The following is a 24,359-nucleotide window of genomic DNA, read 5'->3' on the forward strand; positions in this document are numbered from 1 at the left end:
TTGGGACGAGGCGGCCCGTGACGAGCAGGGAGGATGAAAGGTTGAATGGAGACTCAAGAGGGGTGAGTCGTGCAGGTGCAGCAGATGGTGGGTTGTTTGATCAGCGGGTACTGCGTAGCTTTCAAGATTGTCGTGGCCTTTTCTTGCGCTCGTGAGACATGCATCACGGCATCTGGCAAGGTCGGGACGCCGGTTTCTTAGCTTGTGATGGCGGGTGAGGTTATGCATGGATCTTTACGATCACCAATCATGGTTGACGGTGCTTTTGGTGGCTTTATTGGCTGCCTTCCCCAGGAGATTAACCACAACGGAAAAGCCAGTGCCAGCACACAAACAATTCAACGTTTTTTTGCTGGACGTTGGTTGTCAACCGATTGTTTTCCTCGAATGAACCGTACGAGGTATTCATGTTTATATACTTTGCACCTTCCGCCATCATCGGGCGACAGGCGCTCTTGCCACGTTGTGTTCGCTTTGCATCGCCGCTTCCTCGTGGCTAAATCACGTGTGCTAGGCTGGCAGAGTCCTGAGGGGCGTTTTTGCACAGCCCTTGAGAAAACACCCCGCGACACGAAGCAAATATGCACCATCAAGCCCCTTGATCCCAAAGTTGGAGCCCGATATTGATCACATGGGCATCACTCGGGAAATCTGGCTTATCTTTGAACGGCTGACGAGTATCGAGAACTTGGTCGACTGGACACCACCGCACAGCAAAACACTCTCCACGACACTCTGCGTGGGCGAGTGTAGCATTGAGTTTTGACTTGGAAGAGTTTCAGGATCAAAATGCTAAGTATATACAGGCATTCCAAATCAGTTCGCACTACTGCGCACAGTATATTTCAGCAAAGGTCCGGACTTGGAACTGTTAACTGCACTGGAGTTCCGGCCACCACGAAGAGCGCAGTGATAGGCACTCACTTGTCGGCCAGGATAATACTTGTGCTTCCTTGTTTGCCTCTGTTGGCACCCTTTACTGGAATCAGTAGTCACTTGGATGGCTGTTTCCACGCCTCTTAACCAAACACTCCAGAGCAGGTCAACCTCAATACAAATTGGCTTCTCAGCCTGCAGTAAATGGACGAACAAAGATCAAACCAACAAACCATCGCGGCCCCTCTCTAGTCATACATCAACCAGAGTATCGAGATGCATGAGCTTTCCTCTGAATGGAAATCTGTGAGAAGTGAAAAGAAAATATGCTTTCATGTGCACCTTGATCAAGTGGCTACGTCGCTCTGGACGGGTGAGAATGATGAATGCTACGGAACAACCATTGTAAACTGGCCCGATCTTGGTGCCAGGATTCGACGACTGAGTTGTTCTCTTACCCTGGACGAAGCATGCGATCTTGTAGGTGAGTTTATGCAGTCAGGCATGGAGATTCGCGCGCTGGGTCCAGGCCCATCTTGGACAGCGGAATCTAAGCGTGGCAAAACAACAACTGAGATTCTGGGCCCTTCGATGACACAGGACAGACCCCAGAGTACCAGATTAGTGTGCAAAGTAAGTATACGACGAATCGACCTATCGCTGGCTACCTCTTCTCGTATCCTCGTACTGCGACTGACGCGGGTTTCGACTGTTGTATGATTCACCAGGTCTATTGTTGGAGCTGGAGTAGGCTCGGTTGGACTGCTCCTCTGCTGGCGCAAGAGAACCCTGACGCGAGCCGGGAATTTCCATGGGTGATGCTCTCGCTGGTTCGTATTCGCGGTCCATAACGTCTGGATCTGGTTGTCCCGGCTGGGGTTTTCTCGGTGGTGCTCTTACGGTTGACTGCTCATATGTAGGAGGAATGTCGTATGGATGTTTAGTGGTGGACGAGATCTGAGCGGGGTAATTGGTTGATGGATAAGGCTTGGTATAAAGATTACTGTTGCCAGGCAGCTGACCACTGGGGACGTTTGCTGTATACTGGGCGTTCACTGCAGTGTAATTTATATTATACGTGTTGGATGGGTTCTCTGGTTTCGATGTACCGGGGAAATAGCCACCACCTGGCCTCGAGTAGTCGGAGGATTGTTGTTGCTGTTGCTGCTGAGAGAATTGATTGTACGCCCCGGCTGGGACAGCGTTGGAAATGGGTGGACTGGTAGCCTTGGTCTGTGCATGCTGAGCACTTTGATCGCTGGAATCTTTTGATGGACCTGCACGGAGTCGCCGTTTGGCCGTGGCGGACTCGTGGTATCGATAAGGTCGCTGTTCGAACGACTCTAACAATAATCAATATCAACCAGCTCGTAGCGTTTGGTTGCACCCACTAGCACTTTGCTCTGTGTCCCAATCTCTTGAATCAGCGAGGATATCACGAAGGTTCAACTATCAAATGACTGTGAGTCGAAGGCGTTCGCCATGAATGGGAGGGACGGCCTTACGGTGGTCAAGACGTCTCGAGCAGTGACGTTGAAGCCAAAGCGTGTTTTATCCTATGGAGGGTCAGCATGAATCTGGCATGTATGCGACTTGTCTCCCGTACCGTGGGATGTGGACAAGGTCTGATTTTCGGCCTCTTATCGACATAATTGAAGAGGAAGAAACTCAAGACCTCAGAGTTGATCCGTTCTCCCGGGACGAAGAAGTGCCTGGGCTCGTCCTCGTCCGAGGTTTCTGAATCGCTGCGATCATTGCGCTTGACCTTTGGTCTTTTCGTCGGTCCTTTAGGCATTATGCTTCTGTGGGACAGGGTAGGTTGAGATGACGGGCTTGGAGATAGGAGGCACGGGGTGAGGTTCTCTGCGGCGACGTTGGTCTAGCTCGGGAGATGCCTGGAGAGAGGAGCGTGTGATGATTCGACAGGAAAGGATATGGATTGCCGAATGAGCATGCTTGAAGAACTATGCAGAGCCGGACTGGAATGGGCCAGACACAGAGGATGAAGGACAGCGAACCGTAGAAGGAACGAGACTCAGTTAGGTGACATGATGGAGTGATTCCGTGAGCAGTCGGAGGTTTGGTAGGCTGGACGTTGGGCAGCACATGTGGCAGAAGTGGTCGAGTCGGAATGTGAGTCGAGGCGAGGACGGTGGACGGTGGACGGTGGATGTGTTGTCACTTTGGAGTCTAGAGGCTCCAGTTTGCTGGATGGGCGTCTTTCAGCACTAGCGAAGAAAACGACACGGAATGGAGCGATGCATAACGCCAGAGAAGAGGCAGTCCATTAAGAGGCCTTGTTGGCATGAACACATGATATGTTTGGTTTGCTTAGACTCGTGGGTAGTGCACAGGCAGGGCCAGGGAGACGACGGAGACGAGGGACACCAGGGCAGCTTCGAAACCACCGAGTACTACCCCGCGGTAGCTGTGGCAGCGGGCAGCGGGCAGCCCACTGCGGTGGCACTCGATTATGCCACCATGTAATGTTGGCCAGACGAGGTACGGGATAGGGGTCTTCCTTGGACAGACTTACGATCCCACATTGTCAAGCTCGCTTGTCTGGACAAAGCTGTGGATGGGTTCGTCGCTTCCAAATGTGACCGGTTTCGGTTTGCTGAGACGAACCCGAGGTTTTGGCGGCGTTTTCGTGTATCCTTCAATGCCTCGTGTAGTCACGGGCCGCAAACCTTCAATGACGATTGCACGTTCGTGGCTCATGTCAGGTTAGAACGCAGAACCTGAACAACGGGGGACGGGACTCGGGAGGGGCAGATTAAGCGGCCGGGAATGATCAAAATGGCTGTCCGAGCATGTCTGACGTGCCAGGCCTCCACGAGCTGGCCGGATGATTATTGTGCAGCTGGCAGCTGTGAATCCGTGGCAGCCCACCAAAGCCCCCCACAAGCCCAATGGTATCTTTGGCACTTGGGAGGTGGCTCAAATTAGAAACCGGCACATGGAGCCTCTCCCTGCCGAGGCATCATTGTAGGCTGAATTGCCGACGCGCAAACTGTGACAAGTTGGAAGTGGTACCAAGCAGCCTCAGCATTTCTCTCGACGGGGGAGGAAAGCATATTATCGCTTCATGTGCCCAAGTCAGCCAGACAGCTCAGGCACACTTCTTGTCGTTGAATGCTCAAAAAGTGTTGATCCGCGGCGACCTTCCAAATGGGGTACCTATGTTGGTAGGATGGTTCCCAAAATGTTGGAACACTTAGGTGAACCACGGTTCGGCTGTTACTGAGCAATCTTGAAACGAGAACAACCAGAGAAGAGCAGCAGGCTGAGATATGAACGAAGAGGAACAGTCTGCGTGCCTCGAGACGACCTTGCTGTCAAATTAAGGTGTAGGCTATCGGACCGGGAAGGGCCTCAAACGACTGAACTATGTCACAGCTCACCGCTACTTTTTCCATTTTGAGACGAGATAATGTCGGTTACTGGCCTTACATGTCCAAGATCAATATCACAACTATCAGCGCCGCAGACACCTTGATGCTGATCAAGCTCCGAGCCACAGCAGCGGACGATTCTCCGCCGCTGCCACCACTACTCTGCCCACCCCCCTGCCCTTCAGAGCCTCCCTGTGGTGGCGTGGTATTGTTCGCTGGGGAAGCACGATCAGCTTGGCTAGCGGGAAGTTGGAACCTCGCGTCTGCGGTCAATGGCAGACTTGTATCAATAGTGACCACCTGAGTCGTACCGTTGAAGGTGAATGTCGACGACAACCCCGTCAAGTTGACACTTTGGGGCTCAGAGCTAACCCCCAGAACGCTGATCCTCTCAATGCTGACATTAGCACCATAGTCGTATTCGCCAGACATGGTGAATGATCCATTGTTGTACGTGAAATTGATGAAAGTAGTCCTTGGCTGTTCAATTGAAACACCATCATCCATGTAGTGGGACCCTTTGGTTTGTCCATCCAACCCCGGCGCCACAAGGATGTGAAATCCTTTCGCGCGGACTGCTGCAGTAGTGTTTGCACTCTCCATCCGAAGAGGCAGGATATTGCCACCACGTACGTGCAATGGGATGGTTGTAGAATCGATATCAGACAGCCTAATTGTGGCTCCACTGCCTCTGACGGGAGAGAAATCTCCGTTCCAGTCGTAAAATATATGGTCGAGCAGGTAGACATCTACACTGGTGCTGTTCTCCTCAGTGACCGGTGACACAAGGATGCCATCGCCGTAGAAGAATTGAGAATCGATGCCGAACGTCTCTTTATCAGTGGCGTAGAGATAGAAGAGCGGTTTCAGTGCCTGCTTGCCTATCTGAGTCTGAACATAAAATGCCGTGTAGAGATAGTCCAATAAGTGATATCTGATGTCAATAGCTCTTCTTGCTGCTTCTGCCACGGTCGGCCATCTATAGGCTTCCTGCCCGATACTGCCCAATTCGTTGTAATTTGGATAAAAGCTTTGAAAGGCTCCGAGCATCATCCAGCGAGCACACAATGTTTCTGTAGTGTTGCCGGAGAACCCACAAACATCCGAGCCTACCATAGGCGTTTGAAAGACGCTGGGAAAATTCAACATGGACGAGATACTGATCTCATACTGTGCCCAACTCGCCACATTATCACCACACCAGTGTCCGACGTGTCTGCCAGCTCCAAGGAAGGTGCTTCGTGTGATCACCAGAGGCCTTTCTCCTGGTCGACGCTGGAGGAGGGCTTCGCGTGATGCCGACGACATCATCATGCCGTACAGATTATGCGTATCGTATTCCACTAGCCCGTTGTCATGAACCAGCTCCGTATCCAACGTCTTGTTTGAGAGTCCGCCCGCAGCATTCCTGATCTTGTAAGGTGGGTCGATCAATTCCCGCCCAGAAAGCACCATATGCTTACCCAAACTCGACTCTTGTCGCTTCCTCTGTGACGGTGGCTGAAAACCGGCTGGGAACCCTTCGAGAACAATCGCCGACCCATTTCGCACTGGTGGAGGCTTTGGCGGGAAATCATTCTCCTTAGCAAACCCACCCGGATCCTTACATGGATAGTTGCAGAAGCTAGAAAATGCAAGCTAGGGCAAGTTTCATCTTCTGCAGATCATGAGCACTTAGCGGCTTTATTCATATCAATCTATAGCTTTGAAATGTCGACACCTGTGTCAGGGTTGAAGAATGTCTCGAACTGATGATTCCAGTAAATTTGACTCCCTGGATTGAAGAAGTCTGGCCACGCGGTGATTCCTGGCCACACAACACCCGCGAAGACGGACCCGTTGCTGGTTTTCATGAAGATGTCCTTCCCATCATTAAATGCAGCATAATCTTGGTAGGCGACTGCAGGGTCAACCATCATAATGTAGTGCTGTTGATGGCCACTGAGATAATACACAAGCTCACGAACTTTAGAAAGGGGGAATCGCTCTGGATCTAGAGTGAAAACCTTTCGTGCATCCTGCCGCACATTAGCTGGGAGCGGATCCTGTTCATTGCTGCACTCACCATGTAATCAATGTCTGTCCACATCGTCTGCGATTTCGTTAGCTATGCTAATTCAACGATGAGAAGACCCGTACCTCAAGAGGTATATTCGCTTGACTGTAGTTGTATACAACTTCTGCTACCTGGTATACGTCTTGGTAGCCATACCTACATTGGTGGAAGCCGAAGGTCCAATATGCCATCATAGCAGGTTTTCCCACAACTTCAGAGATCTGCTGGGATACCTCGACCGGTGAAGGGCCTGCGACAAAATAAAGATCAAAGACTCCGCCCAAAGTGTTATATTCAAGATACTGGCCATTGGTATTGTTGATCTTAATGTCCATCCCGTTCGAATTCATAAGAACAACTCCATGGGTACCATTTTCTCCTCGGTGATCGACATAGACTGGGTGATTGCCGTAGAGATTGGTGCCTTGCGGAATCGCGTAGGAGTCTCGAGACCACAGGGTCCATGTGTAATTGGTTGTATTCAATTTGAAATGGTCAGAGTGCTCACCAAGGCCGTATAGATTTGGACCATCTGGAAGTGAGGTTCTTAGGCCTAAATACTGTGATTCAAAGATGATCGGATAGCCTGATGTGTTGAAAAGTGCTTCCCCTTCAAGGCGGGAGACTGCGAAGCTGAAAGGGTCCTCCGTGTAGGTTAATTGAATTTTAGAGTCGTTGGCCCAAATTTCTGAGGTAGTGTTGGGCCTAGGAAGAACAGATTCTGGGATTTGATATACTGTTTCGTTTGCGTCCTGGATGAGAACGTGAAGCCTCGAAGCTACAGTGTGCGTTAGTACCGACACCCTCGTATCCGATGCTCTGAGATACCAGTCTGATATTCTACAGTCAGGGTCAGATTGGGTAGATCTACCCCGTAGACATCGCAGGAACGGCCTGCAAGATGCAGATCAGCCGTCAAACCACTTTGGGTTTGCTGGATATTCGTTGCAGCGTAGCCAGGACATTCACTCTGAGCAACGATCAGTGCGGAACTGACAATTAAGCCGAGACCGTGAAGGACAAGCATGTTATCGAGTCTATCTGCACAGAATTTGGGATTCAAGAGACGCAGAAGCCCATAGCCGTTGCAGAAAAGATATTTCAAGGCATTTCATCTAAAGCTTCAAGAACACCTTGCGGGGAGATATGCACCTTGCTATCCCGCAGCAGCAGTAGAGTAGCATCTGAAGCGCTTCAACCCAGTCATTAACCATTTACATCGAGTCACATTTGCCCGATCATCATGGAGGTTTACCCCGCGAGGTAATGATGTAGTATCGAATAGTTCTCTGGTCGAAAGAAGGTTAAGTGGCAAGCCGAGAGGTGGCTGTGGAAATGTAAGCTCCAGCGAATTAAAGATACCTAGGTAAACATCCTAGTTCCTGGACTGGAGTGTAATGGCAATTAGCAACTTTCTTGCTTTTGAGGGCAGGAAGGCCGAAACGCTGAATATGTTATGAAACGCCCTTAGCGAGGTAACATCTGGTGATCAAGCTGCAAGATACAAGGGCGAAAATTTATCCGTCAAGCTAACCTTCCAGAAATTTAGTGCTCCTAGCCCGAGGTCTTTTTCTGTATTGCGATCATGGAGTCGCATCTAAGAAGTTCAAATAAGAATACGAAGATTTAGTATTAACTGGGTGGATATCGAAAAGGAAGGAAGGAACGTAGTGCCCATCACCGCGTGCCTTCCGGTGCCAACGTGACCTGTCTGACGCGCTGCAATGATGCACCGTAGTGTCCATTGTGCCTCCCACCATCTGCACCACTCACTGTCTTGTCTGAAGACCATAATTAGACGAAGCCTGCCATCCCGTTCGCCTGGTAGTACAGCTAATATGCGCTTGGCAAACCATTGAAGCAGTATCTCCTTGCTGGGGAATCTTGAATCGTCTATTTTCCATCCAGTTCTGTTCTTCAGTGCCGCCATGGAGATGAAACCTAAAACCTACGAGGAAGGTTTGGGTGTCCCCAAGTAAGCCTGTGTTCAGATTCGCGTGATCTAGGGTACAATCTAGAGAAATGAAGCTTTTCACATACCTGGCACTGATGCTCATTGTGGGCCTATCGAATGGCCAGAGTCTTCCTTTCGACGCGAGGGAAGCGACAATATCATCCGTCCATTCAGCCCTATTCCCTAGACAAACAACTTGCCGAGCAGTTGTCTCCTCCTTCATTGCACGTATTGAGGCGCACAATCCACTTATCAACGCCATCATTGCTCTCAATCCGGATGCCCTCAGCACTGCGGACGCCCTTGACGAAGCTCTCGCTTCAGGGAATGCCACAGGACTACTGTTCTGTATCCCCATCTTGTTGAAAGACAACTACGATGCCGTGCCAATGGCCACTACAGCCGGAAGTCTTGCGCTCAACGCTTCTACACCTCTTCAGGACGGGCCCACGGTGTCAGCATTTCGCGCTGCAGGTGCAGTTATCCTGGGGAAAACGAATCTTCATGAATTTGCTCTTGAAGGTCTCGGCGTATCATCTCTTGGTGGTCAGACGCTCAATCCGTACGACCTGACTCGCACAGCAGGAGGGAGCTCCAGTGGCACAGGAGCCGCAATCGCAGCATCCTTTGCAGTGTTTGGCACCGGCACAGACACTGTTAATTCCCTTCGGAGTCCTGCAAGTGCAAATAGTCTCTACAGCTTCCGTCCAACACGAGGATTGATCTCTCGAGCAGGTATTATTCCTGTTTCCTTTACACAAGATACCGCCGGAGCCATTGGTAGAAGTCTATCAGACATTGCAACCGCCTTGACCGTCATGGCGAGTGTAGGTCAGGATGGCGCAGACAACGACACCTCTGCAATTCCTGCATCTGTCATTGGAACCGACTACACCAGCTTCCTTTCGTCACAAGGAAGTGCCGCAAACCTCACCGGAACACGCATCGGCGTTCTGGAAGGTTTCTTCAACCATACCGCAAGCAACGAAACAACGCCAGTGAACAAGCTCATGGAGTCCGTGATGTCCCGACTCCGAAAGCAGGGCGCCACTATGGTGCCCATTACCGACACGGCAACCTACGACGCGACCGCCATCGCCACGCAGCTCGATGTCCAGCCATACGAATTTCGCGAGCTTCTCTCGCAATACCTCTCATCCCCCAGCCTTCGCGGCCCGCACCCTCGCAGCATGTCTGAGATCTACGTCAAGAATTACAACACAACATCTCCGAATTTTGTCGTAATCCCACACCAGTACCAACACATCCAGAGAGCATTAGTGTCCTCGACCTCCGACAGCAGTTACATCGGTCAAAAGGCCCAAATCGCGAAACTCACACAAACACTACACTCGACCATGCACGACCTCCAGCTCTCTGCACTCATCTACCCCGAACAGAAGAACCTTGTTGTACCCGTCGGCTCGGCGTCACAGGTAGGCCGCAACGGCATTTTAGCGGCCCTGACAGGGTCACCGGTGATCACGATCCCAATCGGATTTTCGGAGCCAAGCGACACCGCACCTATTGGTATTCCTGTCGGCATGGAGATCCTCGGCCTCCCATTCAGCGAGGGTAAATTATTGTGGATCGCCAAAGGCATTGATGACAGGCTACACGCCCGCAGAATGCCCGTCACTGCTGGGTTAAATGGCACTCTCGATGCAACCATCGCGTATTACACGGAGGTCCCGAGCGTGACGCCGTTGAAGAACATCCCCACGACTTATCCACTTGGACGCTTCTGAAGACTGTCGTAAGATGATATCCAAACCCGGATGGATGAGCAGTGCCATGCCATAGCCTGCCATATCATAGCATATGACGGATCTGAAGTAGACAGTGGTTTCGTTAGCCATCTCTGGCTTATGTACGACCTCAACGCCGAGGGAACGAGAGAGGGAAGGACGAAATTGAAAACCAGTTACCAAAAGTGCGCAGTATAACACATTGACCAACACCAGCAAATAGATCGTGCATGTGTGAATATATATTTACTGGCTTGAGGCGTTAGAATTTCGAGGCCTAAGCACACACTCTCTCGAAGTTATGAATAAAGAAATATCGACCCAACAATGGATGAAGCCGCCTATAACGCGACTTCACGTCCCTCGGAGCCAGCGAGCGAAAGGGGAAGTAGAATGGAATTTTGTAAAACAGATGTCGTTCCTGAGCACTAGCATTGAGTCTTATATTTACCTACCTAGGTACCCTAAGTATTCACTGAAGGAGACATGACACGCCATGGTATCTTGGCACTAAGTATAACGAAATACCGTGGTAGCTTAATTAGTTTACCCAGAATTTGAAAATTAGGACCATTGGAACCACGGACAGATTTGTCGTGTGCCCCAAGTTCCTCTATCTAATTGAACTAGTATCGTGTGCTGCATCATACTCTTGATGCGTTCATTTCAGTTCATTTCGTGCAAAGACCCCACTGTCCAGGCGGACGAAGCAGAGCACTCGTTTCTCCGACCACGGTTCAAGGAATTCCATACTTTCATCTCCATCTAGACATTCGTGTTCAAACTGTTGCAGAAGGAGCGTCCTTCGCCGCTGCCGCCGCCTCGTCCTTCTTCTGCCTCAACTCCTCCTCCAGGAGACTTTGCTTTTTGACATACTCGAGCACAATTTCTTCCTCGGTCTTCTGCTTGGAGAGGGCACCGAGGCGACGGTGCTCCTCTTCCGAAGACGCGGTAAGGGCTCGTTGGAGCTCCGCGTCGTGTTTTGCATCTTGAAAAGTGGCGTTCGTGGGTGGAGCAGGTACTGCATTCCCGTTGGCATTGCCATCGCTGAGCAGAGCGGCTTCTCGTTGGGCAAGGTCCTTCTTCTTCTGTTCGTTCTGGGTGTGAAGCTGCTTGCTTTCCTCAACTGCGCGCTCGAATTCCACATCAAAGTCGGTATCGACTCCAGAGTCGCTGTCATCCTCCCAATGAGTCTCGTTGCGAGGAGGGAGTTTTGGCGGCTGGCCGCCAGTCTTTTTCTTATAGTCCTCAAGGCTTTGAGTCAAGACACGCTCTAGTTCCTCATCGTGTTCGTGAACTTCTGGTGCAACGGAGACTACTCCAGTCTCTTGCCCTTTTTCTGCATGTGCCTTCTTGTATTCCTGCATGCTGGCCTTTATGGCTGATTGATAAACTTCGTCCGAATGCTCCTCTCCTTGCTGGCCTGCATTCTTCAATTCTCGAAGACTAGCCCGGAGTGCCCGCTCGATGACAGCGTCCTCCTCAGGGTTGCCCTTGCTTGTAGCATTGATTGAAGTGTTAATGGCATGTTCATAGTCGTCTAGACTGTCTCGCGAATGGGAGTTCCCCAAAGTCGAAGAAGAGCTAGTGTGCTTAAGATGATGACCGCTCTCATGGTCGAAGGGGCAGAACTTGCATCTACTCTTGACTTTGCCTTTATGCTTCTCCGCATTTCTGATTTTCCTTTCCCTGCGTAGAAGTTCTTTCTCCTCTTTCTTGAGCTGCGCCTTACGATCGGACAGAGCTTTTCGCTCGTCCCAGCTAAGGTGCCTGGTGTTCTTAAAACCGTGAATGAGTTCCACAGAATTACTGTGAGATTTAGTGAGAATATGACTCTCAATGGCCTCTTTGCGCTCGTTTCCATAAAGCTTGCCTCCCTTCTTTGTTTCCAGTTTGGTGGATTTCCAAGCTTCGACTATTTGTGTTCTTTCCTCTGGTGTGCTGGATTTCCAATCCTCGAATCCTTGTGCCGTACGTGCTGCAATGATGTAGTTCTGAACGGAGCTGCCGAAGTGCTTCGATATTTCCGCATATATACCTTTGGCGGTGTATCCCGGAAGACCCCAGATGCCCGCACCAGGCTTGAGGATCAAACCACCAAAGCCTCTTGCAGCTCCTTTGATGAAGCCAGCAGCGCCTTCCTTCCTTGCACCGGCCAGAGGCTGAGTGATGAGGCCTGTTATACCATCATAAAATCCGTAGCCGAACTCTTTGCCGGCTGCTTTCAAGCCAGACTGGAGATCGACAATTTTCTCACTCTTGCGAACGGTTTGGTCTCCATACAGTTTGGGTGCATTGTGAAAGCCCTTTGCCAATGATAACGTAAAGTCCATGGGAGATTTGACGCCGGCTGAAACAATCCGTCCGGCAGCTTTCGCCCCACTGATCGCAGTTTCCAACGTCACCTGGCTTACTTCATCAATTGGACACGGCGATTGTTCCCTTGGAGTTCCTGATCGCGATCCTGATCGAGAGCCATGCCTCGAGTGGCGGCGATGAGAATGCTGCCGGGATGAACCATCTGACGACATGACCATCGACATTGCAGACATTCTGTTAGAGACATCGTCTCGGCCTTCGGGTGAAGTGGGAGGCGTCTCTGATATAGGTGAAGTCACTAGCCCCCTGCTTAAGTCTTGAGCGGAGCCGTGTTGTGATGTTGACACAGGACTGGGACTGCCACTAGTCGATCGTCTCTTCTCGTGAATATCTTTAAGCTCACCACTCGCACTTTTCAATGATTTCAGGATCTCTACGGGAAAGTCGGCAATCCCCATCGAGAGGTTACCAATCGTGCCAATAAGAGCAGCAGCCCCACCTGAAATTGGTTCCCAAGGACCATCCTCAGTTTCGTATTCTCGAGGCCGATAAAGTTTCAGGTCAGAAAAGTCGAGAAGACCCTCACTTCCAAGTACGGTTGCAGCGAGTGTTGAAAGGCGGATATCTGTTCTTTTAACACGCCAGACAGCAACACGTGAGGGCAACAAAGAGCATCTCAGATCTGAGAGGCGTAGCTGCTTGTGGAATGATTTTGCCCCTGCATCTGTACCATCTTCAGCTTTGATCTTCTGGCTCAACTCCTTGGCCCGCTCGAGTGATTCGGGTTTTAAAGCTTCCTTGATAGATTCTGCAAGCTTGTCAGCTGTCAAATTCTTGTAAGCGACAGGCATAGGTCCTGCTCCGGCTCTAGCTGTCATAGAGCCCCAAAACGGTTGATCACCAAAGAAGGGAACGACAACGGTGGGACGGCCGGCCAGAATCCCCGCTGCGGTGGTGCCTGCACCACCGTGATGAACAACGCAAGAGACATGCTGGAAAAGCCAGTCGTGAGGGCAGTTGCCAAGCATGTAGACTCCTTCAGGAATACCTAACTCGTCAGCGCCGAGACCTCCCCAGCCTTTTGAGACTAGGGCTCGTTGGCCGGTCTTCTTTACAGCTTCAAAGATCATTTTAGTCATGGCATTTGGGTCGTCAACGACAATAGAGCCAAAACCGATATATACCGGGGGAGGGCCTGCAGCTAGGTAGTCAGCCAGCTCCTTTGGTGGAGTGTAATTTGACGACAGATTGAGAAAGTAGAAGCCAGATATATCGATATAGTGACCCCAATCAGCTGGCTTTGGAATTAGAGCAGGAGACCAACAATAAGTCCAGGGGATGCGTAGTCGACTGGCCATCCCAGGAGCCCACATAATGCTGATAGGCTCGAGGCCTAGGCTCCGCTCCCTAAATCTGTTTATTACATCACCAAGACCTTGCCAAGTCAGCATATCGACAAGAGCATAGGTGACGAAGTTGGCCATATTGGGATCGGTATTGGAAGATATGATGTTGGCGAGAGGGTGCGGAAAAGATTGTGTTGGCGACCATGGCATTGTGAACATGAGATGCAGCGGGATGCCCAGTTTCTCGGCGATGTGTACATGGGCGAAACTTGGGGGATTTGCAATAATAGCGTCGGCCACGAAAGGCTTCAATGCTGGATCGACATCGAAGGATACGGCACTGTCGAAACTGCGGGCATCCATGCTGTCATCGGAAACTTGCACGCCAGTACCATCACCGGCTTCAATGCAGGAGCGCCAGCAGCCAGAGATGATTTCATAAATGCCTTTTCTCCGCTTGCCAACATCACCACTCTTGAGGGAGTCAAAACCCGGCATCAAGCCAGGATTCTTGACCATGAAGGCCATGAGTTCGGCAGGATCACCTCCTATACTGAAAAATTCCAGACCATTCTCGGTGACGAACTGCTTGAAGGTAGGATGGGTGGCTATGCGGATACGATGGCCATACTTTGCTTTCAACACCTGGCCGAGGGCAACAAAAGGCTGAACATCGCCTCTGCTGCCCACGATTTGGATGACGATGTTCATAGGTGGTGGTGGGAGTCCATCGGTTTCGCCCAGGCCCTCAGGAATCTCTGGCTCTGCTTTGTGTCTTTCCAGTTCCATCTGACGACGCAGAGCGGGAAGCAGGAGGTTTGACAGCTTTCTGTTGCGCTGGTTGATTTTTATATTGACTCTTCCATCGCTGGCAATCTGAGCCCCAGTGTCCAGGCCATTTTGGCTGATGTCTAGTTGACCATATTCTGCGCCATTGAATGCTGGGGGCGGAACGTCGTCAAAATGGGGAGATATCCCGCCGTGATGCCGTACATGGCCTTCTGACGAGGAAATCGCATTCTTCTCCTTATCTGCGCCGTCCTCCTCTTGGTTCGCGGCGGCGGCGGCGGCGGCCTCTTGTAGAAGGATCGCAGGGATTGCTGCGGACTGGTCTGCGGTTGGTGACTGAGAGGACATTATGGCGTTGGACGAGGCATCAAGCAGTCACAAGGGACATCCGGGCAGGGAAGAATTTGTAGCAAAAGGGAAAGGATGAATGATGAGTATGGAGGAGGGGTTGATAGACAGGGTTGCCACTATTTTGGGCACAGTACGGAATGAGCATGGAGTAGTGAGAGAGCTAGAACACGGTCATGCAGTGTGATAAAGATGAATGTACGATACCTTCCTTAGTGGTGGACCCTGACCTCACACATCTTGGGGACCTGGAACTGGGTCTGGCCTGGAGAAGAAGGCATGCGGCGGTGCAGCGGCCAGCGTATTATCCTTGGGAACAAGGTCCAGATACAAGGCTAAGATCTGTGGTGCATGTGGTGCATGTGGTGGTGACTGGTTGGCCCTGGAGGAAGATGAAATCGCGGTCTGGTTCTGGGTTAACGCGGGACGTTTCCTGTTTTGGCATACGGCCGGCTGCTTTATGCGGTGCCCCTCGGCCAGCCTGCAGGGTGTCACATTTGTCCCTCACACTAGTGACAAACTTGGTTAGTGGCTAGCCACCTCCTCAACACTCAGCATCCCATCACCGCCACCATTCCTCCCACTTTTTGCTTAATCGTGCTGAATCATCACTCTGCTTTTCCCCTCTCTGGGTGCCCTCTTCTCCTCTTCTCACTCCAGTGGGTATAGCGGTCCATGCAAGGCTCACCCTCCGCTCGGTAGAGTCACAGACTCACCACCTATCCATCTAATCACCGACCCCGGTACTAGATGACATAACCCTGATCATTCACCCACCAACGACTGGACGGACTCTGAGGTAATCAACCCACTAATAGGTGAGCCGCACAATGATGAGTGACAGTCTGACAGACTCTCCGCAGAGTACCAAGCCCATCGCATCGATTCTCGGCCTATTTGCAGCCCCGTTGCCGTTTCCACCCATTCGCGACGCTTTCCATCGTTTCAAAGGTGATTTGTCCTTCTTCCGCCTCCTGACTTCGCGCCACAAGCTTTGCAATGAATTTGTCGATCATCCCGACAATGTGTGCTCTTCCCGAGCTCTCAGGGTGCCAGATCATCCTACAAGTGTCTCAGTAGACCTGATTGCCTCAAACGGTAAGGGACTTCAACTTACGGAAAGACGGTTCCATATCCCTTTCCTGGCTCCTCATCCAACCAACTTTCATTCTCCCAGATCCAATCGAATCGATCCCACCACATCTTCTCCACCAGATCGACACCAACATAGCCTTGCGTATTTGCCGCATAGGGATAGAACCCAAGCTTATCTTGTCAATAATGCTTCGAGCCTTTCATGCTTGCAAGGGTCAAAGAAGAACTTACAGGGGTCATGTCCTCGGTATACCAGGAGCCCGGGATCTCAACCAATGACTGATCAGCCTCGGCAGTGCCGGCCTTGGGTTGCTCTGGAAGTGGTGTGGGAATCATCCAGCTGCTTGCAGCCTTGCTGTAGTCTGGAACATGCGGTGGCTCTCCAGGAAAGGGTTTGGTTATAAAATAAGGAAGGGCATCGTATGCGTTCATGCTGGAGTCGTAGAGAAAATCGTGCTCCTGTAGGAGACGCACGGTCGTTTCCCGAATTTGATATAATGGGGCTCGATATCCCACGGGTCTCTTACCACTTTGCAGCTTCGTGACAAGCTCAATACACTTTTCCAATACATCCTTTTCCTGTTCGACCGTCATTGCATATGCTCCTTCATGGCTATATCCGTGCAGACCGATCTCAGCTCCACTCTGTAGGATCTCTTGTGTTTGAGCTGGAAATGTCTCGAGGCTGTGCCCGGGGATAAACCAAGTCACCTTGTCGGAGATGCCATGTTTTTTGAACAGTCCTAACAATCTTCCAACTCCTACGTTGGCTGAGAAAACCCCTGCAGAGTAGTCTGAGAGCGTATTAGCTGGGTCATGCCCAGTGCCTAGGTACCCAGAAAGTGCGTCAAAGTCAACTGACAAACATATCCTCAATCTGCGTTTTCGTTTGTCATTTGACACGGGGCTCATGTTTGATTCCATTTGATCGCTCTGTTTCAAGGAAAGTGCAGCTGACCAAGGAAAAGTTCTATAATGGTTGACCACACTGGTATAAGTTGTTGAAAATTGAGCATCTGCGTGTCGGCAAATATCAACTTCTCCGTTTTGCGCCTATGTATCCGTACTCCGACTGTGGTATTAATAATTAATTAATAATAGAGGCTATCTCCGCCACACGTGGGCGCCAAGAAACACAGCAACATTACTCTGAACATCACCTATCCTAAGGTAGGCTACATGTTCATATTACCCTACAACTTCGCCTCCAACATACCGGACAGCTTGCCGACCAGGACCTCCTTTTTCACTGCTTAGTGTGGCAAGGGTCAGATACACTACTTGTATCTATGGCGATGACCGGAGGAGCACCACACTGGACTTGCTCGCTTCTGCCTTAACACAGCAACCATGGCTGGTCAGGGCAATCCAGAACTATATCGAGTTCTTGCAACTTTGAATAGCTATGTTCCACATTCAAATACTCCACCCAACGGACAGAGCGCTGGCGCCGTCACTGGAGATTTCTATGGCACTACCAATCAACCATCTCAGCCCCCTATGGGTTCCAATGTGAGCAGTGTTAATCTGGGCTCCTCAATACCAGGATTGGGCTTCTTCGCCGAACCGGTGAACCAGGTCAAGCCCATCACGCCGCCTCCCGTACTACTCCACCAGACTCAGGCCTCATTGCAGGAATCGCAGCGTTCGACGGCTACTCCACCAGACTCACGTCGCCTTACCATCACGCCAGCAGTTCCGGACGCATCTACCATCATCACCTGGCCGGCAGCTCTAAAACATGTCACTAAGTACTTGGTTCCGGACGAAAAGGCAGCCACGCGGATCAAGCACCTCATTGCTGAGCAGCACAAGCATGAACGCCAATGGTGGGCGGGCAGGGAGGCTGTTGTTGCCAGGCAGGAAGGACGAACGGGCACTTCGCAACAAGTTGCCGCTCTCTTGCAATCAATTGGTGGTAAAGCAATGCCGGCTGCCCCAAGCGACCCAAAATTGAATGCAGCGGAGCTGGCTATGTATGACAAAAAGGTGTTTGCTGGGTTGTCTGCTTTGGCGGCAGACTTTGACAGGCAGTTGAAGAACCTGGGTATTCCTTTCTATTCAATCCGTCATGAGCTGGTAGTATTGGAACAAGGGCCTCAGAAGGCCGGGTCTTCGAAAGGAAGGATCGACAAAGGTGAATTGAGAGAGTTGCAAAAGAGGATGCTGCAGACCCTGGAGGACCTGTTTGCGGACTAAGACAGTCCGACCATAATCTGTCTTCCACGTTGAGGACATTGGTTCCGTAAACTGGTCCTTCCAGATATTGGCCTTGCACAACAACTCCCATGAACACACCTGTTTGAAACTTCCAACTCTGAGATGATCGAAATATATAAAAAGCCATGAAACTCGATTTCTGGTGCTCTAAGACTTCCACCCTGCAGACGAGGGACACATGGCCAGGACTTATATGTGCGACGCAGCAAGGCAGCCATGGCAAAGTGACTCTAATAAGTGAATGAGGGTCTACTTCGCACACACGCAAATGCTCAATGTGCACATTCGCCCGCGCCTTCCACCAGACAACAGCGACTACCTGCACTAGCCAGCCGCTTGTTTGGACTACCAAGTATTTATTCTTTCCAGATCCTCCTGCCGATCTTCTCACTCCCCTCCCACTCATATCATTCAATAATCACTTCAGGCTCTGGTTTCGTCATGGACGATCAACCCATTGTTAGCCCTGACCTTGCCAGTCTTGCAGCACTCGCAACAAGCCTTTCTGCGGAGCTCAATGGTTTGCAACTTACTTGCGGCCATGAAAGCACGGCCATGGATATCCAGGCAGTCTCGAAAGAGCTCATTCTGCTTGCCGATGAACTCTCCAGTCTTGATCAAGCTCTCAGAACCAACGCAGATCAATATACCTCTGCATTCTACGAAGATCTTGCTGAAATCGTCACACACCTACGTCAAATTTTCGACGACGTCTTCGATTGTGCAAAGGCAATGAGGAAATCCGATACCCCAGATGTCAACGCCGTTGGATGGCTGCACAAGAAGAGACATGTGCACAAGCTTCAAAAACACCTTGCCGCAAACAAAACAACTCTGACCGTCATGCGTACCGTCATCCGCCATGGCAAAGACTATGGTACTCAGACGTAAGCCCCCGACAATCATTTTCCCATCATCAAAGCTAATTGGAATAGATCACCCGGCCGATTAGCAGAGTCCTCCCCACACACTCTTTTAGAGGATTGGTCGATTTTAGAATCCGTCTTCGCGAGTAGGGCTGCTATTACAGACCTTCAGCGTGCGATTGGCGCTTCCCTTCAACACAGTTCATCCTCGAATTCCGAACCTGCTAGCGACACTCCCTCGTTTGAGCCCGGTGCCCACGGTCGGAAACTTTCATCAACAACTGGTGTTGAGGTACCCCGAATTGCCGATGTTCTTCCTGAGAGCAGGGTCCCCCAGGCGAAGAAGAAAGAGGATGACCTTGCACGCAGATTTTCCAAACGTGGTGTACGGCTAGCTGTCCACAGCTCAATCTTGGATCTAAACGCCCACGACGTGCCAAACTCCCTAAAGCGTAAATGGATCTCTCATGTCCACGCGAGAGATCCATCAATGGCACAGCCGAGCAACATCCCAGAAGTCGATTCTTTGCCAAGCCTCCTTGCCCGTCGCTCCACCACAGGAGAGGAAACCTCCACCACAGCACCAGAGTTCGAGTCCAAGGCCAAGAAACGCAGCTTGACGTTGATGAGTACTCCAGGTGCGAAAGCTCTCAGTAAAGTGATCCGTCGTCTGTCCAACACTGGGCTGAACAACGACAATAAGAGCGTGGAAAGTGATTCCAAGCTAGGATGGAGCTATCGTCTCACGAAGCCGTTTATGAAGCCAGAGTTGACCACGCCTGATTTCCAGAAGGATGTCGAAAGTTCGGCATTACGTTAATTTAGAGTCCAGTTTGAGTCCTCATGGCACTGCCTGATGGTGGTTCTGACTTGAAAGGGGATGATACGTGTTCGAGCGCACCTACTACGCAATATACTACGCTAGTAACAGTGGTTCAGGGATGGATTTCTTTTTAGCAACAATAGTCTCAATCGGAGGCGATATTATGACATATGGATTCTGGAATACACTACAGCTTGATAGAAGAGGTTTTCTCAAGATACGTAATAATCACACACTCACAAGAACTGTCTTGTTCCCTGCAACCATTTTTTATACACTCGCTTTTCACGGCACCAGGAGTGCTCACGACATTCACACAGCTTGAGAGGCTATTTGAATACCAAACATACACTTAGTAGCGGCCATACAGCGGGCGTAAACACTTGAGCATGTACAGAAGATTTGAATGAAACCCAATAGACTTCGACCTTCGTCGAATACTTGTAGCCATTTCATCAAAGCAAATCGAACAGACCTGACTCCCCAGGCCCTCAAAATTTCCAGTAATCCACATGACGTCTTGGACGACGAGGCTGAGCCCGGCACTGTCCTTGAACGTTCTCTCGAGTGGTGAGTCTTGAATATTGACACCCATATCCGTTGAGAGAATTGGTAGACTTAGCGCTTGGTGATTGGTGATGTGATGTGATGTGATGTGAGGTGAGAACTGATCCTTTGCGATCTGAGAGAGTCCAGAGGCCTGAGTCTTGACCTATCCGTTTGATCCTCGGCTTCGACCAACGACCAAATAGTGAGTCGTATCGCCGCCAGACTTAGTCACCCACTTAGTCACCCACTCACTCACTGACTTCAGGGCCGAATGCCGAGTAAGCATAACGAGTTGGTCGATCAATCGGACATTCGACTGCTCTCTCCAACCACAGGTCCCGTTCCGTTTACTTCCACGTGGCGTTTGACGGGAAGGCAGGTGAGGCAAGGGATACAAAGAAGAAGAAGGCAAGATGCAAACAAACGGAGCACGCTGACTAGCACTGGTATGTTTGGTTGCCCGTTGGAGGGAGGTTCATCAATGGCTGTGCATGTCACCGTGCACGAGCTGACAGGCTGTATATTTGAAACTGTACATTGAATAGATAGGCATACCCATATAAGAGGCAAAGAAAAATATATTCTTTTCTTCCTCCACCTCTAGGCCCTTCCCACATCGTCCTTCATCAGGTAACGAGAACCGAGAACAAGTACCGCAGCCGACGTTCATTCCCATTGCGCGATCACTCAGGAGACTCGCCGCCTTCCCGCGAACAAGACTCAATCTCAATACATATACTCGTACCTAGATATATCCTTCACGACACCCAACAAGACGTCGGCATCAACCCCTGAAGGACACACAGAATGGAGGCGCTTGGTGTCATCTTTCCAAGGGGGGTGGCGAAGGAGGGCAGGCGAACAACGCGTCCGAGTTTCCCGTCCAGGCGCCTCATGGCCCCCATACTAGGTTTAGCCCACATGGCTGCGGGGCTTGATTCTCGAGCCGACTTTGGTGAGCATGACACCGGGAAAGAGGAGCAGTTCTGGAAGGATTCCCCTGGCGTTGAGGGCGATTGCTATTGGAATGTTTCCGATGATGGCGAGGAGTGGGAGGATATTGGGTCCAAAGAGGGGTCGAAGAAAGGGACGTCTTGCTTCGACGACGACGACGACGACGACGACGACGACGAAGACGACGACGACGACGAAGAAGAAGAAGAAGAAGAAGAAGAAGAAGAAGAAGAAGATGATGATGATGGCGGTCTTATCATTCGAGGAGACAACGTCCCTGTTCCTGGCACCCACAGCCACATTCGGAAAGGAGGAGATATTGTTGCTGACTGGGAGGTTATCGACCATTTCGGCGGAACTCCAAACGCGGGCAGTACAGCATGGGGGCCCAGGGAGGGTTCCACCACTCTCACTGGAAGTTACAAAATCATGCCTAGACAGGTGAAAGAAAGGAAACTTGAATCCGCTAGGAAAAAGCCAGAACTGGATCAGTGTTGGACAATCTCACCAGAAAGGGGGCACATGACGATAGTTGCACGAAGACCAGCTGGACCTGTCGAGTGCGACCAGGAGGAAGATTCTCTGGCTTTCGCTGTTCCGGGAGGACAACGAAGCTCGACAGACCATGGGAGGTCCAGTAATGTCCTCCCTCGAATTCAGTCAGCAGCGGCGGCGATCCAGAAACCGCGAGGAAGCCGAACATCAGGAGTCGTCGTCTCAAGAAAGTGAGACTTGCCTTGGAGAGCAACCCGCCCTCGAAGATTTCATCCGCTATGCAAAGACCGTGGACAATTTGGCGTCATCCATTGTCTCGATCATGACACCAGCGTCGCGAAGCCTTTTGCCGGTGCTGGGCCGCCAGAACAGCATCGTCTCCTTTGTTTCCAATGAACAGCATCAACATAGGGTCCGGTTGAGCAGTGATCCTCAGCGGCGAGATATCAAATCGGAGTTCATCCACCGCAGGTTGATGGCGCAAGCTAGGAAACGGAAGCCGGATCATAAGAGGGTAAGGTAGCCATTGCATAGGTGGCCTCAACAGGCCCAGAACAGGCCCAGGAGGAATTGAGATTGTTGGAGGGGTCAGGCGGAGATGTTGACATTGCAATGAGCCGTTCATGATGACGAGTGGTTTCGATGGCTAGCTAAGGGGCGACTCGGGGTGCTCGGCAACTGACGCTAAAATTCGGTGGAGGTCTGAACAGAGCACGGTGTACTGTACTGGCAATGGGAGGGCATAGGGTGATGCAGTAAAGAGCGAAGTCGTGGATTGTGGATTGTGGATTGCGGATTGCGGATCGTGGAGAGGTGCGGGCAGTTCCCGAGCTTGAATGCTTCCATTAGAGAGAACTGAATCGCCCGGTTTTAGACAGATGTCAGTCATCGTAGATATGGGATAAAGGCTTTCGAAAAACTTGCAAAGACTTTTGTGACTGGTCAGAAGTTGGGAGGGTTCGTCATGTTGTTATATTTTCACTAGCATTTATGGTAAGCATGGCCACTTCCCGTACCTAAGCGGGTAACATCAATGCTTCATGATCGATGCCCACCCGCATTGAAGCCAGTAGTTAGAATCACTGTAGATAAATCTCTGTTTTCGAAACCCGAGGGTGATGACCGCACATCTGGTGGCAGATTGTTTTTGTAAGCTTCCAATACCCCAGAGGGCGCTTTTCGAATGCCCAAAACCGAAAAGCGCGGACCACAAGCTGTGGCTCTGTGCAAACAGGGGCGTTCGTTTTCCAGAAAATGTCAACACTTTCAGTCTCTTTTACCAGCGCTGGTGCCGCTATACCCGCCATAGCCACCATAGCCACCATAACCTGAAGTCCTCGCTACGTTGTTGCCAACATTTCCACCTAGGATGCCGTTCCCATAAACGCCACTCCTCCCGCTCTTGCGCCGCTCATAAACGAGCATAGCCATCGCGCCAACCCCCGCGCTGGCAGCAATGGCGAAGAAACTTAGAAGGGAGAAACCAACGCTGTGATCTCTGATTCCTAGGACTGGCCGTCCCACCATACCGGGTAGAACAGCTCCGTCGATCCATCCAACATTGAATGTCAGAACCACTGGTTCATTGCGAACAATTTTCGGACCTTCGAGCGGTGTGCTCGAGGATGTGTTGGGCAACGAATAGGCCGTCGACGCAATGAGATGGGACTGGCTTGTTTCTCCGGGAATGTCGGACTCTGGAGAAATATGGAAGAGCACATTGATGTTGGTATGCAGGTGGAGATGGGATAGTTGGAGAGTCCCTTGCAATGCGATTGTGAAGGGTGTCCATTGGTCTTTTTCAGCCCCTGTACCACCAACACTAGGCAAGGATGACGCTACCCCAAGTTCACTTTGAGATAAAGGGTATGAGGGTACTCGACATGTCAGGGGCACATCGCTGTGGACAAAGAACTCGAATAGATGGTAGAGTTCGTCGGGCAAGGAGTCGATAGTACACGTTTGTGTTTGAGGCGTGTTGTAGAGGAAGGACAATGGTTGGTTGGTTTCATTGCAGGTTGGGAATGGGATGTATTGGAGGTTTCCATGGGTGTCGGTGATCTGTTGCGTTGTAAGTCACTCGAGGGTTTCAGGGCCAAGAAAGGACACAGTCACAACTACTCGGCGCAGAGAGGTGCCAGGGCGAGGAGAGACATACATGTTCGCCGGTATCACTATCAAGGTAAGTAACAGGATTTATTCATCGGTCTGCTGGAGAAGCTCACATAGTCCTGTTGAGGCAGCTAACAGGGATCAGTTCACCCTTGGTGTATCCCCTCCTAGTCGGAGTTCCGTCTGACAATACCGTCTCCTGAGCAGCACTGACAGCAGCGGACAGGGAAAGATAGAAGACAGAAAGAGCACGCAATGGAAGAAATGCAAATCGAAACATGGCCAAATGAAAGGCAGGGAAGGTGAGTAGTGAGCACTAACAGTTGAGGAGTGACTTGGTGGCCTGCGACTGCTTGGAACCCAGGAACCAGATTGTGGACGGGGGAGTTTTCGAAAAAGCGATGGAATTGAAGA

The 24,359-nt window shown here is 50.9% G+C and overlaps 9 protein-coding genes across 9 annotated transcripts; 3 read left to right on the top strand and 6 right to left on the bottom strand.

Annotated features, from left to right (window-relative positions):
• Positions 1 to 1,557: 1,557 nt before the first annotated feature.
• A1O9_04612 (uncharacterized protein) lies at positions 1,558 to 2,674 on the bottom strand (the record flags this gene model as incomplete). Its single annotated transcript, XM_013406900.1, has 4 exons — positions 1,558 to 2,219; positions 2,268 to 2,325; positions 2,382 to 2,432; positions 2,483 to 2,674. Coding segments are annotated over 4 exons (963 nt in total), but the record flags the coding sequence as incomplete, so codon positions are not given.
• Positions 2,675 to 4,325: 1,651 nt separating this feature from the next.
• Positions 4,326 to 6,190, bottom strand: A1O9_04613 (alpha-glucosidase; the record flags this gene model as incomplete). The annotated part of the gene is made up of 2 exons (XM_013406901.1): positions 4,326 to 5,895; positions 6,021 to 6,190. The coding sequence occupies 2 exons, from the start codon at positions 6,188 to 6,190 to the stop codon at positions 4,326 to 4,328; spliced, it is 1,740 nt and encodes a 579-aa protein (XP_013262355.1).
• Positions 6,191 to 6,383: 193 nt separating this feature from the next.
• Positions 6,384 to 7,354, bottom strand: A1O9_04614 (alpha-glucosidase; the record flags this gene model as incomplete). The annotated part of the gene is made up of 2 exons (XM_013406902.1): positions 6,384 to 7,105; positions 7,129 to 7,354. 2 exons carry the CDS (start codon positions 7,352 to 7,354, stop codon positions 6,384 to 6,386), a joined length of 948 nt encoding a protein of 315 aa, XP_013262356.1.
• Positions 7,355 to 8,349: 995 nt separating this feature from the next.
• On the top strand, positions 8,350 to 10,029 carry A1O9_04615 (uncharacterized protein; the record flags this gene model as incomplete). Its single annotated transcript, XM_013406903.1, has 1 exon — positions 8,350 to 10,029. The coding sequence occupies one exon, from the start codon at positions 8,350 to 8,352 to the stop codon at positions 10,027 to 10,029; it is 1,680 nt and encodes a 559-aa protein (XP_013262357.1).
• Positions 10,030 to 10,808: 779 nt separating this feature from the next.
• On the bottom strand, positions 10,809 to 14,831 carry A1O9_04616 (uncharacterized protein; the record flags this gene model as incomplete). The annotated part of the gene is made up of 1 exon (XM_013406904.1): positions 10,809 to 14,831. One exon carries the CDS (start codon positions 14,829 to 14,831, stop codon positions 10,809 to 10,811), a length of 4,023 nt encoding a protein of 1,340 aa, XP_013262358.1.
• An 893-nt stretch (positions 14,832 to 15,724) lies between these two features.
• On the bottom strand, positions 15,725 to 16,838 carry A1O9_04617 (glucose 1-dehydrogenase; the record flags this gene model as incomplete). The annotated part of the gene is made up of 3 exons (XM_013406905.1): positions 15,725 to 15,893; positions 15,949 to 16,097; positions 16,158 to 16,838. 3 exons carry the CDS (start codon positions 16,836 to 16,838, stop codon positions 15,725 to 15,727), a joined length of 999 nt encoding a protein of 332 aa, XP_013262359.1.
• Positions 16,839 to 17,276: 438 nt separating this feature from the next.
• A1O9_04618 (uncharacterized protein) lies at positions 17,277 to 18,125 on the top strand (the record flags this gene model as incomplete). Its single annotated transcript, XM_013406906.1, has 1 exon — positions 17,277 to 18,125. One exon carries the CDS (start codon positions 17,277 to 17,279, stop codon positions 18,123 to 18,125), a length of 849 nt encoding a protein of 282 aa, XP_013262360.1.
• Positions 18,126 to 18,587: 462 nt separating this feature from the next.
• On the top strand, positions 18,588 to 19,832 carry A1O9_04619 (uncharacterized protein; the record flags this gene model as incomplete). Its single annotated transcript, XM_013406907.1, has 2 exons — positions 18,588 to 19,033; positions 19,082 to 19,832. 2 exons carry the CDS (start codon positions 18,588 to 18,590, stop codon positions 19,830 to 19,832), a joined length of 1,197 nt encoding a protein of 398 aa, XP_013262361.1.
• Positions 19,833 to 23,099: 3,267 nt separating this feature from the next.
• Positions 23,100 to 24,225, bottom strand: A1O9_04620 (uncharacterized protein; the record flags this gene model as incomplete). Its single annotated transcript, XM_013406908.1, has 3 exons — positions 23,100 to 23,894; positions 23,992 to 24,007; positions 24,059 to 24,225. 3 exons carry the CDS (start codon positions 24,223 to 24,225, stop codon positions 23,100 to 23,102), a joined length of 978 nt encoding a protein of 325 aa, XP_013262362.1.
• Positions 24,226 to 24,359: the final 134 nt, after the last annotated feature.

Source organism: Exophiala aquamarina (genome assembly GCF_000709125.1).
Source record: "Exophiala aquamarina CBS 119918 chromosome Unknown aczIA-supercont1.3, whole genome shotgun sequence".
Classification (NCBI taxonomy): domain Eukaryota; kingdom Fungi; phylum Ascomycota; class Eurotiomycetes; order Chaetothyriales; family Herpotrichiellaceae; genus Exophiala; species Exophiala aquamarina.